Below are 17,617 nucleotides of genomic sequence, written 5' to 3' on the forward strand. Positions count from 1 at the left end.
TATTGGAAGAAAGGCAAAGATCGGGAAAAAGGAGGGTGTAAGAAAGTTTTGTGGGAGAGATAAAAGTCTTTCATGGTTTTAAATGAGAAGCAGAGACAGTGGAGGGGGAGATATCTTTACTTTCATCTCAATAATGAAGCCTAATTTATATCTACTGGTGCTTCAGTGAGTCATGATGTTTAAAACTGATTCATACATAGTAAAATGGGTTGATTAAGCGTCTCACCTGACTGATCCAGAGCTGTTACATGCTTTATCCTTTATGCTCAAAGGATGCAGCTGAAAGCTCCGACAGCTAGTAAGCGGACCTTTGAGCTTAGACTTTCTTTACAATCTTCATGCTCAAGTGTTTATGTGCAATATTGTCGTCAGACTCAACAAAGGCCTGCTGTGTTGGTGGTTGGCATGGAGCTTTCTGAACAGCCTGTGCTGCAGCTGACATGGCTAATGCCTTGCTGACTTCAGACACTGATTAACTTACACTGCTCAGCCTGCCACACACACACACACACACACACAACACCCAAATAACACACGTACCCAAAGCCCGACAGGCACGTACTGGATACCAGACACACATATAATGAGAGGCTGAGGAGAGGGGGTTTGGCTTCTGGCTGGTACAGAGGTGACAGCCATAGTAATTTCCTGTGGCAGATCTCTGTGTAGTGAGTAGTGATGCGAAGGGAAACACTTCATTACAGCTTCAGTTGCTGCCTCAAGAGCTGTGAAACACAGTTGGATAAATAAAGCTACAGCGGGGCAATGCGCCATAAAAGACTGCGTGGAAACAAAGAGCAGAGTAATGTGTTTCTGTGCAATGTTTCTGAACAGTAATAAATAATTTTCTGGAAAGGATTGTCCATGAGTGAGGAGAAAAAGGTGTTTTGCTGCCACCTGTTGGTCAGATTGTGCAGGTGACAGCAGTCCATCTGTCTCTCCATAATACTGTAAAACGCACAGGAGCATGCAAACTGTCATTATGTTTATGTTGAACAACATTTTAACACAATCCATAGCTCATATTTTGAAATACATTAATGAGGATAATAATTAAAATGACTTAAAGGTTTATTTTATAATCAAACTCTAAGTTCAAATGTAAAGATTTAGATTATTTTTCCTTGTTGGTGTGACTGTGTTAATTGAAATGTAATTTATTATTCGCCCACTGAATGTATTTCTGTGACCACAGCCGTCTGATTGCGGCTGTAAAATCAGCTGCGGAGAGCGCTTTGACACGCGGATTGAGTGACAACATGAGGTCGAGCTCTCCTGCGAAGTTGTTCAACGGGTGTAAAGTTACGAGCGGACAGGACACACCTCTAGAGGGAGTTCCCGGGGAGGTGGAAACAAGGAGCTGATCACTTCTCCTGCAGAAAAGTCGGGAGCCCTTTCACTTGGAGCGAGCGGTCGTCAGGTCCGAGCCTGCCTAGCCGTGCCAGGAGAGGAAAATGCCCGGGATGGGCAACTCTTTACGCGCGGCTGCCCTCCTGGCTTTCGTGGTTCTTTCTATCTTGGTGTCACTCTTGATTAGCAGCGTGCAGCAGTTCGGAGCTGGAATATCTCACTTTTCCAACGCAACTCTTGCTGGTGATGAGGGGGAGTCTGCGTCGCTCCGCGGGGCGTTGATCCACCAACTGAACGAGAGGCGCAAAGAAATCATTCCGCTACTTTTACCACATGATGATGATGATGATGCTGATGAAAACGGACTGTCCGGGGAGAGCCGACATTCTTCCCAACATGATCAAGCGCTAGACTCGATTTTGGATTACGGTCTGTGGAATGAGATCACGCATGGCACCAGGAAAGCGCATATGGATGAAATGGGTTGTGATTCTCTGGTGGACATGCAGGCGGTGGAGATCCTCGGGTCTGGATACACCAAACTGGTTGTCAAAGTGAATCTCGCCGGAGGTCAGCCCGTGGCGTTAAAACTCGTCAACGAGCAGGGCATAGACATGGGGAAGTGTGTGGAGGATTTTAAAGATCCTCAAGGCTGCCGCGAACTCGTTTCTTATAAGCTGAAGAAGGAAATAGTCCTGTTGCAAAGGTTGCGGCATCCAAACGTCATTAAGGTAAAGTGCTCCCTCTGCCTGCCTTGTTTGCATACATCTCAAGACTTTTTATACAGAAAAAATTAAGATTCAGGTACAAATGTCTTTATCATCCATTACAGACAATATATTTTATTGCGATGTTAAATAATATAGGCCATTAGAAGCTCACTTTTGAACACTGGAACTACTGCTGGAATATTCATATTAAGATTTTCCATAATACAAGTACCACTGCTCAGATTTTCCTTTGTCTCGCACACACTGAGCTGGATGAAAGGCCTCACTGGCTCTGCAGGACCTTCCCATGTAATTAAATTAAATTCACTGACCCTCTTCTGACCTTTTGGGTCCAGTTTGGCAGGAGCAGACAATGTGCCTCTGTCCTCTCTACTATCCCTGGTTGCATCTGAAACCCCCAGTGCTTATTCACTCAAACCATTATGTCTCAATTTAGAACTAGTTTTGAACCAAACGGATGACTTTCTTACAGCAGTCGTGTGACGGAAGTGTGTGTCCAACAGCTCGAATTATTAATTTCACAAGTGTACACAGCACATTCCCCTGTGGGCTAATGTGATTTCACTGTCACAAGTCTGAGCTGCAGAGAGCATGGCTGGCAGAACATCATGTCCTCTTAATTTAGCCCTATGTTCAGACACTTTTAGCCTTTCACTTGTTTCTGTCGAGTTAAAACACCATTTGCTCTAATTGACTGTTGACTAACCACAGTTATTCTCCCCTCCACAGCTCAAAGGTCACTGTGCAGGAGATGCGGGAGGAAGAGGAGTAGAGGGGGGGAGAGTCACAGTCATTCTGGAGCAGGGGAATCCTCTCCAGATGATCCAGCTGCTCCAGAGTCCCTGGGAGGACAGATTCAGGGTAAAGCACGTTATTCCCCACTTCCAGCTGTCGATACACATGCTCATGTCATTTTACTCTTTACGCTACACTGCACACTGCCAGGCTGAAGGTCTTGTAACTTGTTTGCGAGCCTTCCTGCTCCTCCTGGCAGGAGAGATGAAGGTTGAAAGATGAGGAAGGCAGACATTTGAAACTCCTGGAGGTCCGACATCTGTCCCTCAGTGTATTTGATCAGGCCGTGGCTGGAATGGAGATGGGTCCTGGAGTTAATCCACTGCAGGCTTGGAATGTCATCTCATCCCTCTCTCACACACACTCTCACACACACACACACACACACACACACCCAGAGAGAGCTTAAGTCAACCCCCATCACAGGTATGCTCACAGTGGGAGTCAACAGAGGCTGAATTTACACTCCAGGGATCCAAGTGTGTGTGTGTGTGTCTTCGTGCATGGATGTGTTTGAAAGAGAAAGAAAAGAATGGGTGGAAGAGAGAAAAAAATACGTCACAGCATGCATGCTTGGATTTGGATTAGCAAAAGTAACATCACAGCCTGCGAGTATCATCTCAACCATGGGCCTCATTTTGCTGCATCACCCAAATAGCCGTTCATAATACCCCCCTCGAGCTGCTCGGCCCCTTTCAGCTACGTTGCATCTGCGCAGGCTACAGTAATCCAGGGGTGTTTGGTTTCACCCAGGCCTGTTATTACAGCGCTTCGATCCCACCAAGTGACGTCCAGGAGACTCGGAGCATTACCTAACACTGGAGCTATGTTTGTAGTGTGACAGGATCATTTCATGCTCTGTCAGTGCGTGGCTAATGCCTTTATTTTGCCTTTAGTAGCCTACTTATTTTCTCTTTTTGTTTTTATTATAGGATTTAAATAGTACTATAAAAACAGTCTCAGGAAATGGCTTGCAAATGTGGTTGGTGAAACGTCTTAAAAGCGAATAACACTGTTTTTGCGAGACGTAAGGTTTTTATATTTTACCATTTTTAGCTGTATAATGAAACTTAATTACATTGTCCAGTGTGACACTTTTCAGGATCAAAACAAGTCTGTTTTTAGTTTGACCACCAAGATTTTTTTGGTTAATCCAATTTTGTTTTTCAAAGGGTTTTATTTGATGAAAAAAGTTGGAATGTTGTTGTTGTAAACACATTTTTGGAGCTACAAGTAGGGCTGCAACTTACTTTTATTTTCATTAATCACTTCTTTTTTTATATCAGTAATTTAATTAGTCATTTATTTAGAGTTCTCAATCAACAGAAAATTAATAACAATTATTGATAATTAGATAATAATTTGTGTCATTTTGAAGCAAAAATGCAAAACAGTTCACTGCTTTCCAGTTTTTGCTGGTTTCCTTTTGTCGTCTTCGATAGTAAACTGAGCACTGAGCAGTTTATGTGCAAATGTTAAATCCATTATAAATGTCAGCCAGAGCCCAAAGTGACATCCATAAATTGCAGTTTTTGTCTGACCAACATTAGAAAACCCCAAAATATTACATTTGAAATTGTATAAAACAGCAAAAAATGAAAAAATCCAAATTAATTATTATAATTGTCACAGATTTTCTGTTGACTACGGTAATCAACTAATTTCAATTATGTAGAAGGTTTCTGGAGTTACAAGAACAATATGTTTCTCTTTGACTGCATTTGCTGATCCTCAGCTCATCAGGTTTTGGCATGTCTGATCTCCTCCCCAGGTGTGTCTGGACCTGGTCAGGCTCCTCCACTTCCTGTCCCAGTCTCCTCTGGGCTCCGTGGCTCTGCTGGACTTTCAGCCCCGGCAGTTTGTCACCGTGTCCGGCGAACTTAAGCTCACAGACCTGGATGACGCAAGTGCTGAGGAAACCTCCTGTCAGACAGACGCAGACTGCACCCTCCAGTTTCCACACAGAAATTTCACTCTGCCTTGCTCAGCCCGGGGAGTGTGTGAGGGCCTGAGCGAGAAGAGAAACATTTACAACGCCTATAGGTAAGAAAAGCGACAGTTTTACTGCGTGATAGACGTGTGATGGATGGATGGATGAAGTAGCTACATGGATGACTGCTTAAATATAGGTCCAACTGACACCTAAAATGTTGTTGATAGTAAAGCCATACAGCTTGATGGTGTGATGAATAAATTGGTACATTCAGTGGAAAGAAGGAGTCTTTTCAGTTTAAAAAGCCTTCAGATTTTTGACAGCTTTATGGACTGTTTGTTTTAACACCAGCATGAGACAAGTCATGTTCTGTGGGAACTATGTGATGGGGCTTGTCTGTCTTTCTGAATGAGTTGTCTTTGCCTGGCCCCAGGTATTTCTTCACGTACCTGCTGCCTCACCAGGCCCCGCCCGGGCTCACACACCTGGTAGACCACATCATGAACTCAACAGGTGAGGATGAGAGAGACGTCTTGACATGACGCGACGTTAACTATTGAAGATCAGAAAGCGAATCATTTCATCATGGCAGTCGTGTAATGACACGCCTCACTCTAAGTGCTTCTTTTAATGAGCTTGACAAGATGCTTCATGACATGTAACACTGTAATGTATACAATTTTTTCTTTGTTGAGATCACACAACTGGGATTAGAGAGGAGAGCTCAGTGAGAGGAAAAGAAACAAACATTGGATGTGTATGACTTTATGTCTGTAGTCAGTTAGATCTTTTAGGAGATTTAATACATTGTGTGTGTCCAGGGGAGCTGAAAGCTGACATCAATCAAACGCTGGAGGCCTTTGAACACATCCTCCTCCTCTACAAGTCTGGCCTGCACCTGGACAACCTGCCTCCATCAATAATCAGAGGTAAGAGCTTGTGGAATGAAGGCTGCTTTTTATAAAGTACAGTGGGCCCTCTTGTACGACCCTTTTCATTCTTTTTTCTTGCCTTTTTTTTTATCCCCCCCCCCCCTTTTTTTTTTGGAGAAAACTCAGTCTACACCTCTGTTTTCATTTTGTATCTTTAAAAAAAAAAATGAAGGGGGGTGTTTCTCCCGCTCAGGCTGTTTTGACAGGTTTATTAGGCAGCTGGAATGAGAGGACAAGACCAACAAAGTGGGATTAATCCTGCGTGTCTCTGGCTCAGAAAGCACAGTCGGAGTTCATTTAAAAAAACAGTGCTGGGATTACATTGAGTTATTCTTTACATAAAGAATATTCTGTTTAGTCCTTCTCCCTTTCAGGGTCGTCATATAGAGATTTCTCTGAGCATTTTGTCCAACTTTTGAATTCTTAATATTAAAATAACTACAGTTCACATATTTTCGCCTTTTGAGTATAGCCAGTTATTCTCTTGCAAACTTTCCGTCCCACTTCAGTATAAACCCTGAAAGTCCTTCACTTTTCTTCTCTTCAACTCGCCTCCACTCACTCCTATGCAGCCCCCTTCCCCTCCCGCCGTTCCTCTCAGCTCTATGAAATATTAATAACAGAATGACTGGCTGCGTTCCTGTGGTGAGATTTTCCGTCCCCCAGATGCTGGACTGTTTATATAGCAGCGCTTTGTGAATTTAATCACAGATTCAGGGTAAAGAGGCCTGGGCGCTGAGGCTGACACCAGGAGGGAATGTCTCAGCTTAACAAGGAGGTGGCATGAGTCAACCCTGCTGCTGCTAAGTGTGTGTGATAAGAAACTAAAACAAATTTGTGTTTTTTTTTCAAATTATTTCGCCATATTGTAGGTTTTGATTAGACAGAGGTTGTTTTTGGGTGGAGGAAGAGCCTTGTAATGTTAATTTCATGAAGTTTAACCTAGTTTATTTTATAGTTTGACATATTGGCAAACACTCACTTTTCTTCCGAGAGTTAGATGAGAAGATTAATACCGCTCTCTTACAGTAAGGCTATCTGTCCCTAGCATACAGACTGTAAACAGGGAGAAACAGATCTATCTGCTCTATCTTTAAGTTAAAAAAAATGCTCGTTATTGGCACGTTTTGTCTTTTTGTTGAAGGGACTTTGTTTAAAGTCTCTGGAAGTTACTGCTACCTGCCAAGATATAGTCCAGCACATAACCTCCTGTAAAACTGCACATTTTTACATTGGAAAAAAGCTAGTTGGTTTAGTTTATTTTTAGTTACAGTTAAAGCATGGTTTTAGTAAAACAAAATATTCATTCTCTTGTTTAGAGTTAGAGTATATGTCCAGTAAATATACAGCTATAGCTAGCAGCCTGCTAGCTTAACCCTAGCATGCAGACTGGTAAGAGGGGCAAAAAGCTGCCAGGCTCTGTCCAGAGCTAACGCTATTTGAGAAGGAAAATACTGGTCCCTGGCAAGAAGTAGTGTGGCAAAAAAAATTTAATTGTTGTTTTTTTTTGTTTTTTGTACAGAGTAAACAAACAGGATATAATGTGTTAGGTAGTGAGCTTTAGAGGTGCTGGTATGTCCATTTTATTTTCTTGTTTCTTTTACCGTTAGACAGGTAAAGGCTAGCTGTTTACACATGTTTCTAGGCTTCATGCTAAGCTAAGCTAACTTGCAGCTGGCAATAGCTCCATATAAACATATAGACGTGAGAGTGCTCATCTAACTCTCACCAAGAAAGCAACGAAATGTATTACCAAAACAGTTTCTTTAAATCATTTTTTTTTTTTTAAAAACAGATTTGTGCAATTGTATTTAAAAAAACACATGGATTCATTAACTTTCCTCCTCTCAAAAGAGAAAAATAGAATCGCAGCCAAAGACATAACTAGCTTGATAAAAGAAGCGTGTGTGTGTGTGTGTGTGTGTGTGTGTGTGTGTTTGGTCTGTGTGTGTGAGAAAGACATCATCAGTTCCCAAGTCTTAATTTCAAATTGCTGACAGATGGAGATTCATTGGTAATGTGGATGTAACTTTTCCACTGCTGAGATCATCTGTGAGTTGATGGCCAGAATCTGGTAAAGATGCAGTTTCTTAAAGCGGCTGTTGCTGCAAGTATGAATTTAGTTCGCTGAAAAACAAAGAGTGGATTCATTTAGGTCCTGAGTACTGCCATAATTACTGTATGATATTCTATATAATAATATAAAAGGAAGGCTGTTTTCCCATCCTTCATCTTAAACACAAAGCCCTTATATTCATATATCTCTGTCTTCTCAACAGCTGAGGCCTAGTTCCCCAACAGGCCTCATTTTTTTTCTCCCATGAGAAGGATCCTTGAAACACTCCTTCTCCTTGTTCCCTTTTCTCAGACCCAGAAGGCAGATCCTCGTGTCTTTTTCCTCTTAACAATACCCCCACACACACACCGGCTCCTGCCATTTAGGAAGGTTAACAGTTTGTAACAGTGTGCCTCCTCCGTACGGACTCACAGACAAGGCTTTTGTCCTGTTCTAGTGAGTGTGTGTGTGTGTGTGCAGGCACATGTGTGCATGCCTCTTTCTCATGGCTCCTGCTAATGTGTAGCAGATGATTTAAGGCCAGATCCACAAGACGTCTGACTGAAAATGTTATAATGATGAATGTAACGCAAATGTTGGGCAGGAGAGAGTTGGATGGAGTGATATTTCAGTGCTGGGCAATAGTTTGTCAAAGAAAAGCTCAATGGTGTCAAATGGAGATTATTTTAGACATAATAGACTTAGACGGTTCTGGGTTAGCATTTAAATGTTTAACCAAGAAAGTAGTGTGTTTGTCACTGCTGAAACAGTCAGTTACTGATTAGTACTGCCAGCAGAAAATAATCAGCAAAAATGCCAAATGAGGTGGTTTCAGTTTCTCAGTTGAGAGGAGTTGCTGCTTTTCTTTTGCGCTTGTTAAGATAAAATTAAATATCTTTGGGTTTCTGGACTGTTGGTCGGACAAAACAAGCAATTTGAAGATGTCATCGTTGCCTCTGGGAAGAGTAAAAATTTCATAAAAAGTCATTTTCCCCTATTTTCTTATATTTTATTGACAAAACAGTTAAGGAAATAATTGGCAGATTAATCAATAATCAATATAATAGTTAGTTGGAGCACTATTTGTCATAAATACTGGCAAAGAAAATTATAAGGTTCATCTTCAGGTTAACGTTAACATGTACATGCTTAGATATAAAAAAGTATTTTGTAAGAAAATATTTGTAGGTACATTTCAGGGCTGTGAGATGTTTTTCTATACACAATGTATATCATTTTTTACAGGACAGACATGTCAATGAGTACTTAGTATTTTTTTAATCATGATAAAACACAAGCTTTCTTTGTTAAACATTCTTCTGTTGCTACGACTGCCAGCAGACTAGACATAATAATCAACAACAATATAAGTTAATGAATCTCACACCTTTTTAAACCTGTTAATCATAATCATATTAGGAATCCCTTTGAGTCAGTTAGCACTCTGTATTTGCATGACAAAGAGGCTGTATTTTCACCTTGAACCTGTTTTCCTGGTTGTTCTTCATGTTCTTATCTTTATTCTCTTTTATTCAATGCTTCACGGTGTCAGTTTCCCCCTCAGGGATCATTAAACTTTCATCTTATCCTCAGAGAGGGCTTCCAAATCTTTCAGTAGCCTCATGTATTGAAGTGGCATCTCCTCTTCTGTGGTTAGATTACACCGTGATGCGAGGCATGGGGACCTCTGGGAACGTGGAGTACCGCTGCTGGCCATCCTACAGCCAGCAGGGCTGCGTGCTGTCGGTCCACAGTGCCAGAGAGGCAGCGTACATCTGTAACTCGCATTCTCAGTGCAACAGCTTCACTCTGACGGGACAGAGGACATGGACGGGTTAGTAAAGACAACCATGAACTCTGTTATTTTCCTCTGTCTGGAATGTATCTTTTTTTTGTCATCTATGTTTTTACAGCTCATTTAAGTCTGAATAAAACTCATTACATAAATTAAATCAGCCTCATGCACAAATACTGAAAATGTTCTATATTAGCACCTATAATTACCCAGTAAATCAAGCCTGGCACATGACTAAGACTGCTGGGTAAACAGACGCTGCTCCTTTAATCTTTTCATGAAGCTTTTGAATGTTGAACTGTATACAGTTATTAACGATACCAAGTCAAAACATGTTACTTCATTGATGTTGCAGATGCGTTCAACATGGCTCTCTTCCTCTCTTTTTTTTCCCATCGTGCTTTGCAGGTCGCTTTCTGGCCTCATTCAGGAGCAGCTTCAGTCATCTGGTGCCTGATGGGACATCAGAGGTGTATGTGAAGAAAACCAAAGCTCCTGAAACTTCCACGGTGTGACACAAACAACAAACAGACCAATCCTGCTTCCATCGAGCCGGAGTCATTACAGAGAGGGGATGAGAGATGACACGCAGTTGGTGATGTGAAGCAAAGCAAAATGTCGCGCTCAAGATGAGAACCGCATCCTCCTCGCGGACACGTTGAACTCAGCTCAGCTCCGCAGGAGAAGCGCAGAGGCTGGGCTGAGGAGGAGGCGTTTGAAGTGAGGCAAGTGAATGTGATGTATTTATAGGACTTCTGCTCAGTGACTGTTTGATCTGCCTGCCAGCTCACTGCCGCTGCCAACTACTATTTAAAGGGATTTCCCTTCAGGTACAATTAAGGAGGGGAGAGCCTTGCACCCTCAACATGTTTTTTTTCCTACCTTGTCTTTATTTGCCATGTGTGTTGGCTTTTCTTGTGAGGCCGGGTCCCCGTTGTAGGATTTTTTAAGCCAAAGAGGTAATAAGAACAGCCGCTGCAGCTCAGTGTTTGAAGCCTGAGGACGAGAAAAGAAAACAAGCTCTTATACAAATACACTTTGATGTTAATGCGCTGAGGTTGCGGCTGTTTTTTCATGGTTCCCTGGCTTAGCTGCGCTGTGGTATGAGATGGCAACAACCATGTAAGCATTTACACATCAACAATGAGCAAAGATGATTAAAACCATTCCAGAGCAAGTCTGTTTTTACATACTTTTGTAAACTTAGTTTATAGTGCTTAGTTCGTAAATATTTATATGATCGAATGAAATGTAATTGTTCTTACATGATTGTGCATTATAGCTTACGTGCACCTTGTGGGTGAAACTTTTATTTTCAATGAAAAATTATTCACTTCAGTGTTTTTTTTTATACTTCACTTATTGTAATTGTACAGTTTTACAATTTTGTAATTATATAAATGTATTGTTTCTACTTCTTGCTGTTGTGGTCATTTACATTTTTATTGTTTTAAGTCTAACTATAACTAACTGCCTGTTTATTTCTCATTAGCACTTGCGTGTGTGTGTCAGTGGGGGAGGTGAGACTTGCATGTGTGTACTAACCTGGTTTTGTGTGTGTTTTAAATCCTTTATCTGTTTGCGTGGCCCCACATCTATATGTAGCCCATCTGAATGGGTGAGACTGCAAACCTACGGAGCTCCGCAGAGTTTGCACAATACCAGAGGAATGCATTCAAATGCCCCATCATGCTGAGCTCATTATGAGCCTTAATTAATACATGTAAATTAGCTTACTTACTGGCCCTTTCTTATGGTGAGAGAGGGGGCATTACTGTAAGACAAAGGCAGTCATCAGGACAATCAGAGTTCAATCTGCGGTTTGCACACGAATGGGCTTGCCATCTGTGCCTGCCAGGAGGTTGAGATAAGGGCAGGGCTGCAGGGTGGCAGGCTGAAGGATTTGTAAAGTCAGGACTTGTCGCAGCCACAGAGTCTCTGGTGGGAGAGAAAGAGCAGACCAAATACCAGTGATGTCCTGATATGAGCCAGAGACTTTAGTAATGTGTCATCCCCCAGTCTGCACATATTTTTCATGCTGCTGTTAAAAATCGGGGGAAGAAATCAAAGACTTAAATCTTGATGCTTGATGGTAGTGGAAATATTTTTAAATCTGTGTAATTATCTTAGTAATCCTAATATAAACATACTCAACATATTATTTGAGAATTTGTTCAAAATAATGTACAAATTAACTTTCATTGCAGGAAGAAAAACAAGCATCACAAATGAAAGTAAACCAAATTCTAGATAAGTTTGAATGTGGTGACTCTTTTTCCATTCAGCCATACTACCACTGACTTGAAAGGGCATGCCCAGTCTACAAATTACACTTTTATGGCTGAGACACCGGGGAGGCCTCGGGGTCCTCTTTGCCTCATGTTGGCCCCTTGTTGTCTGGACAAAGCCGGCTGATTAGAGTCTGATTATGGAGATAAGGAGTCTGACTCAGATTAGATAAGACCAAACCAACTCACTGGACCAACACAGCCGGAGAGACTAGAAGAACTGGTTAAATAGTGGTGGAAAAATCCCCCACAGGAGTGTGTGTTTTATCTGTGCCTCGGTAAATAGACTTAAAACCTGACTGAAAGAACTGCAGATAGAAGAAAAAAGATAGATAAAAACGTTAAAAACAAAAATCAATATTGGATTTCTTTAAGGAATGGTTTGTGAAATACACTTATTCGCTTTCTTAGAGAAAAGACTGTTACTGCTCTCAAGCCTGAACAGTGAAGATTAAGCTAATTAGCTTAGCTTAGCACAAAGACTGTAACCGACTTATTGGTTTGGTTTAGTTTTTTATACAGTTTTGGGGAAAACACTTATTTGGTGAGAAGATTTATAACATTCGCATACATTATCGGACTGGTAAATTCATAATTCTAGCTAGCTTAAAGGACCAGTGTGTAGGATTGAGTAGCATCCAGCGATATAGCTGCAGATTGGAACTCCCTCACTTCACCCTCTCTTGGCGTCGTAAAAATTACTTTTTATAAGGTAATGAAAACATAACAATTGTTATTTTCATGTGATTATACTCTAATGAAAACATACCTGTGAATATTATATTCCATTAATGCCAATGGATCTCTCATTTAACATAAAAACAGGAAATAAGGTAAAACGACAAGTCTGGCTCTCTCCTAAGGTCACGTCGTTGTAGAAGGAAGTTACTGATCCCAGCACATGACAAAATGTCTAACTATTCCTTTTAAAAAGTTTTGTTTCTCCTGTTCACAGATGTCTCAAGAAATGGCCAACTGTTAAAGGGGTCAGACTCAATAAACTGGACAGTTTTATTCACAAATAAAGTCTTCACACTGATAACACAGAGCACACCCCTTGAACATCTCCCAGTGATGAACTTTAATTTATTGAATGTTACAGCTGGGGTTCATCCTCCTTCACATCAGCTCGGAGAAGAAAACGCCTGGCGTCTGACTAGTTTGTCTTGGCACTCCTTATGACAGAGCTAATGGATGTTCTGGCTTCGTTTGTAGCTTGCACATGTTGTTTTATGCTTAAATGTTATGAAACACATCACTAATGCAAAGCAGTAACAGATAAATTAGGCTCTTCAGTTGAATATAGTGTACATTCGCAGCAAAACAATGCGTCTCTCTTCATATATAGCTTTGTCGGAGAGCCCGGGGTTGGTGAATCATCATAATGTTGTATGGTTGTTCCAGAGTAGGTCTTCACAGCACACTTTTTGTATTCTCAGTTGAGTCTGAAAGTATTCCCTTTCTTCCCCCTGACTTTGTTTATTTAGCTGGAAATATGGGTGGAGGTTTGAAGGTTGAGATGCTCTGAGCTTTTGTGTTTGTTTGTTTTGTTATGAAAGTAATTTTTTGTTTAGGGATGTTTTCGTATGTGCATTGTGGTGAAACATGGTATCATGTGGTACTGCTGTCCACATGTTCATGTGTGGTACACTGTTCCTCTCTTTTTAACCGTGTAATTGACAAGTTGCTCTTTTCTAAAGGTTCAGGGAATGAGCGGGGGAGGAGAAAGATTGTTTTTTTTACTCAGCTCCATGCCCCTCCATTTCTGTTTTTTTAAGTTTCCAGTTTCACCCGACTTGTTTCCGTGGGGTTTTATTCATGACCTCCATCTGGAAATAATATATGTTCATGAAAACAAGCCATCAGCAATTTTAGGGAAGAGCTGTGTATGTGTGCATATGCGTGTGTGGAAGTGCAGGGAGGGGGACATTAGGGCCTCTTCTGTAGGGTTCAGGCTCCACCAATGTAACAGTATTAGTGCAGTGAAAAAGACATGTATAACTAAGCTAACAACCAAAGCCTCCATCATCCTCTCTTAAAATCCTGCTGCAATACATTTGTGGTCTGGCTAAAGTCTTTGATTCGAATGCAAAGTTAGTCATCAAATGTAAGAAACCGCAGCTGCTGGGAGAAATTACGTGTCAGGCAGGTCTTTGGCAAAAATGTTTGACCTTGGCTCAGCCTAAAAATATGCATTAACTCACTGAAAGCCTGCATAGTTCTGCAGGAAAGAAGATCTGGCTTGTGTTTGAGTTGCTCACAGGAGCGTATGCAGCCTGTGACGGGAGAGATAGAGCAGATATTCACTCGACTCCAGGCTCAGAGAACACCTCTGTGCCTGTCTGCTGCCTTGGCTGCAGTACACAGGAGACTGGCCGGTCACACCTGAGAGCCTCTGAAGAGTAGCCAGACATTTAGCCGGCCTGTCCCGAGCACAGAGGCGTCTTAGTTTGCAGGGCGCTGTCTGTATATCTAACTGTCTAACTAACTATTTGTCTGTCTGCCTGTCTGCCTGGAGCCGATACAATCTCTTTTAGAGCCATAATGGCTTTAGCAGGCCCTGAAGGAGAGAGCAAGTAGGTGTGTGTGAGGAGAGGTTTTCATTTCTGCCTGTCTGTGTTGGGGGGTGTGTTTGGCTGGATCATGTTTTAAAAGCCCTGAAGTTAACCCCAGTCAAAAGGTTTATGCCTACCACTAAAGCCACAGAGGCATCTTGAAAGGTGTAATAGCTCACCGTTGTATCCAGTAACATCTCCGTGGACCCACTGCATAGTTTCCTGGCATACAGCAAAACAGATTTGTACTGTAGTGCCGTACAATGTGCTTCAAAATGAACTAAAACTGAAATACAAAAAATCCGAATCAGAGCCAGCATCTAAACAAAATCCTGGAATAGTTTATTTATTTCATGTTCAGTGTTTTATCTTTTCTGAATATCTGTTTTTGCGAGCTTTGTGAAACCCTTTTTTGGTTATGAGATCTCCACATGTTCTGCTGCCCTGCAAACTCCCCCNNAAACCCCCCCCCCCCCACATCCCAGCAGCAGTCTGGGCCATTTTTCTTTTGAAGCTCCCCTCTCCCCCCACTACTCTTTCTCACCAGTCCATCCATCATACAGAGTCTGTGGAACCTCCTCCTCCGTTGCTGCCACTGCCCTCCCTCTCTGTTTGAAACTGCTCCTTCAGGCCAAAACTTCCATAGCTTTACTATTAATTTAGGCCTCCGCCGCTGCTGTTAAATTGTTCCACTCCATATATAACTTCAACCCTCCATCAGTGTCCTCCTCCTGCCAGTCTTCCACTGCTCCCTTCTCCTTCCAAGTCACAGCCCACAAATGCTGTGAAGCATCTGGAGTTTCCCCCGTCTTTCAACTGGCTGAGACCTGAGGGCAGGGCTGCTGAGGATCAGGAACTGTGGTTTGTGTGTGTGCTGACTGAAACTGCTGTTCAAATCAAAGTGCCTGCCTTTTGTTGCGTGCTCTGGAATCCCCTCCGTCACACCTCGGCCGTTTCTCAGCGGGGGGACTATTGCCCCCAGCCAGAGGAAGTCTTCCTTCTCTACAGTTAATCCTCTACCAGAAATACACCAAGGCCCCCCTCTGAGGCACAGAATTATACACAAATTAAATGAATTTGTGTCTTGAGGACTTTTAATTTGATACGGGTTTTCCAATTTCTTCAAACACACAAACAACTTTAGCCTGTATTTTGACCTTTTCATTTCCCCCATAATAAAGAAACATTCTCCCCTCATCAATCTTGTTAATCCATAAACGTTTTGGGGTTTTCTTGCAACAGCTATGCAGATTTACAAGCCTGGGAGATGTGGAAGAAAGCCTTTTATCACGATCAAAAAGCACTGTCTGTCTTTTTTTAGCTATTCGGTGCACTTTTTCTACATAAATATACAGTGTGTTACTTGAAATCATGAAGATTTGTATTGCTGATGGCTTTTTATATGTATCACTAGATGTCTTGTTGTATTTTTGTGTATTTTGTATCTTATAAAGTAATGGGCCATAATATATATGTACATATATATTTTTTAAGTTAAATTTAACCAAGTAACAAAAAAAATTAAAAATTAACTTAACAAAGCAGCAAAATATAATAATATAATATAATTGCAATTGTGTAAGTTGTTTTCATTCATTCTTCTTTGGCACAATGAAGTGCAGCTTCAGTTGCCTTGTGCAGGTTGTTAAACCTGTGGAGAGCTGTGAAGAGAGCTCTTAGCCACAAGTCCCCAATTAGGGTTCTGCCCACACAGCTATAAAACAGTTAGTGGAATCATTCAGAGGCTGCTAGATTTAACACTATTAAGAGTTCATTAGTACCTGCATACACAACTGCTGCTGCCACGGGAGGATCATTATCATAGACCTGTTAAAGTAGGCTGGAGGCTCTTTCATCCAAATTAATTAAACTCCCATTTGAACATCACCTGTACTGGTCTTAATTCCTAAAATGTATTATATTTTTGATATGTACAGACAATTTTTATCTTTTTATCTTATATGTATGTGTTATATTAACACTAAGCTGCAGCTACAGTACCAGTAAGCAGTCTCATATGGAGGCTATGGAGTGCCATCTTACTAGTGAAGGTTTATCAATTCATTAAATTATCAACTTTTTATTACATTTAAATTTGATTTAAAAAATCTGTTTAGTCTAAAATGATTATTTATTAGTTATTTCTATTTCTGATCTTCTAATTTATTAGAGATTTGAAATACTATTTTTAAGGCTTTTAAACTGTAACTACTGCGTGTGTGCAATATAAAAATAACCTGAAGATTTTCTTAAAAATAACAAACACTCAAAACAAAACAGTGAACTAATGTGTCCATTAATGTATAACATTAAATAATAAAATGAATTCATTGAATTCAACACTGCCAGAGTAGAAAACAACATCTAATTTGCTGTAGTAGACAGAGCAGTAAAGGGGACCAGAGAGAGATTATGAAAAATAATTAACCTACTCTACAACTCTAAAGGTGGTGTCATATCTCCTATTTAGAACTAAAAGCTTGTGCACGGAGCGGATGTGAACAGAAGAAAGTGGTAGCAACTTGTTGAGAGAGACAGCGACTAAAGAAGACAGAGACTGACAGACACAGGGGAGGGGAGAGAAAGAAAAACATCTGTAGAAAGAGAGAGCGGTTTAGTCAGAGGTAGACAGAGACAGTGATGGAGAGAGATAAACTGAAGATAAAGGGAAACGTATTAGAGAGGCCACCAACTCCTGAAGGATGATCAGACAGTGAGTATTCTTATATCACGACACAATAGCTTAGTATGCAAATTCAAATGTTCAAAGAAAATATATTTTCATCATCCATAACCATTTGTGGAGGAGGTATTGCATCTAGAACCCCTTCATTCAAACTTCATTCAAACAAGTAAAAGTTTAAAATATATATAATTAATAAAAGTAATAATATTGAGATTAGTAATATTAATAAACTCACTTTCATAAATAAAATTAGATCATTTTAGATTATCCATTAACATTTAAGCAGCATTTTGTGGTAAAGTTGTAACTACACAGACGGATCAGTGCCAGATAAAAAGCACACCACACTTGCTTTGATGGAAATTACCAATGGTCACTATCCATCTGGTTTCAGGACAAATTGCAGCAGAATTATTGCTACCACTTCAATGTAATTTCTGCTCTAGATATAAGGCAGCATTGTGCACGCCCTTTATTTGATTTATCGAAGGGAACT

The 17,617-nt window shown here is 40.9% G+C and overlaps 1 protein-coding gene across 1 annotated transcript; it reads left to right on the forward strand.

The window, feature by feature from the left end:
- Window positions 1-1,321: 1,321 nt before the first annotated feature.
- Window positions 1,322-11,009, forward strand: pkdccb (protein kinase domain containing, cytoplasmic b). The gene is made up of 7 exons (XM_035674258.1): window positions 1,322-2,081; window positions 2,811-2,942; window positions 4,648-4,919; window positions 5,243-5,322; window positions 5,631-5,738; window positions 9,455-9,631; window positions 10,001-11,009. The coding sequence occupies exons 1-7, from the start codon at window positions 1,455-1,457 to the stop codon at window positions 10,105-10,107; spliced, it is 1,503 nt and encodes a 500-aa protein (XP_035530151.1). The 5' UTR covers window positions 1,322-1,454; the 3' UTR covers window positions 10,108-11,009.
- The last annotated feature ends 6,608 nt before the right edge of the window (window positions 11,010-17,617 follow it).

This window comes from Morone saxatilis, unplaced genomic scaffold, assembly GCF_004916995.1.
Source record: "Morone saxatilis isolate NCDOM2014 unplaced genomic scaffold, NCSU_SB_2.0 Contig3, whole genome shotgun sequence".
NCBI lineage: Eukaryota > Metazoa > Chordata > Actinopteri > Moronidae > Morone > Morone saxatilis.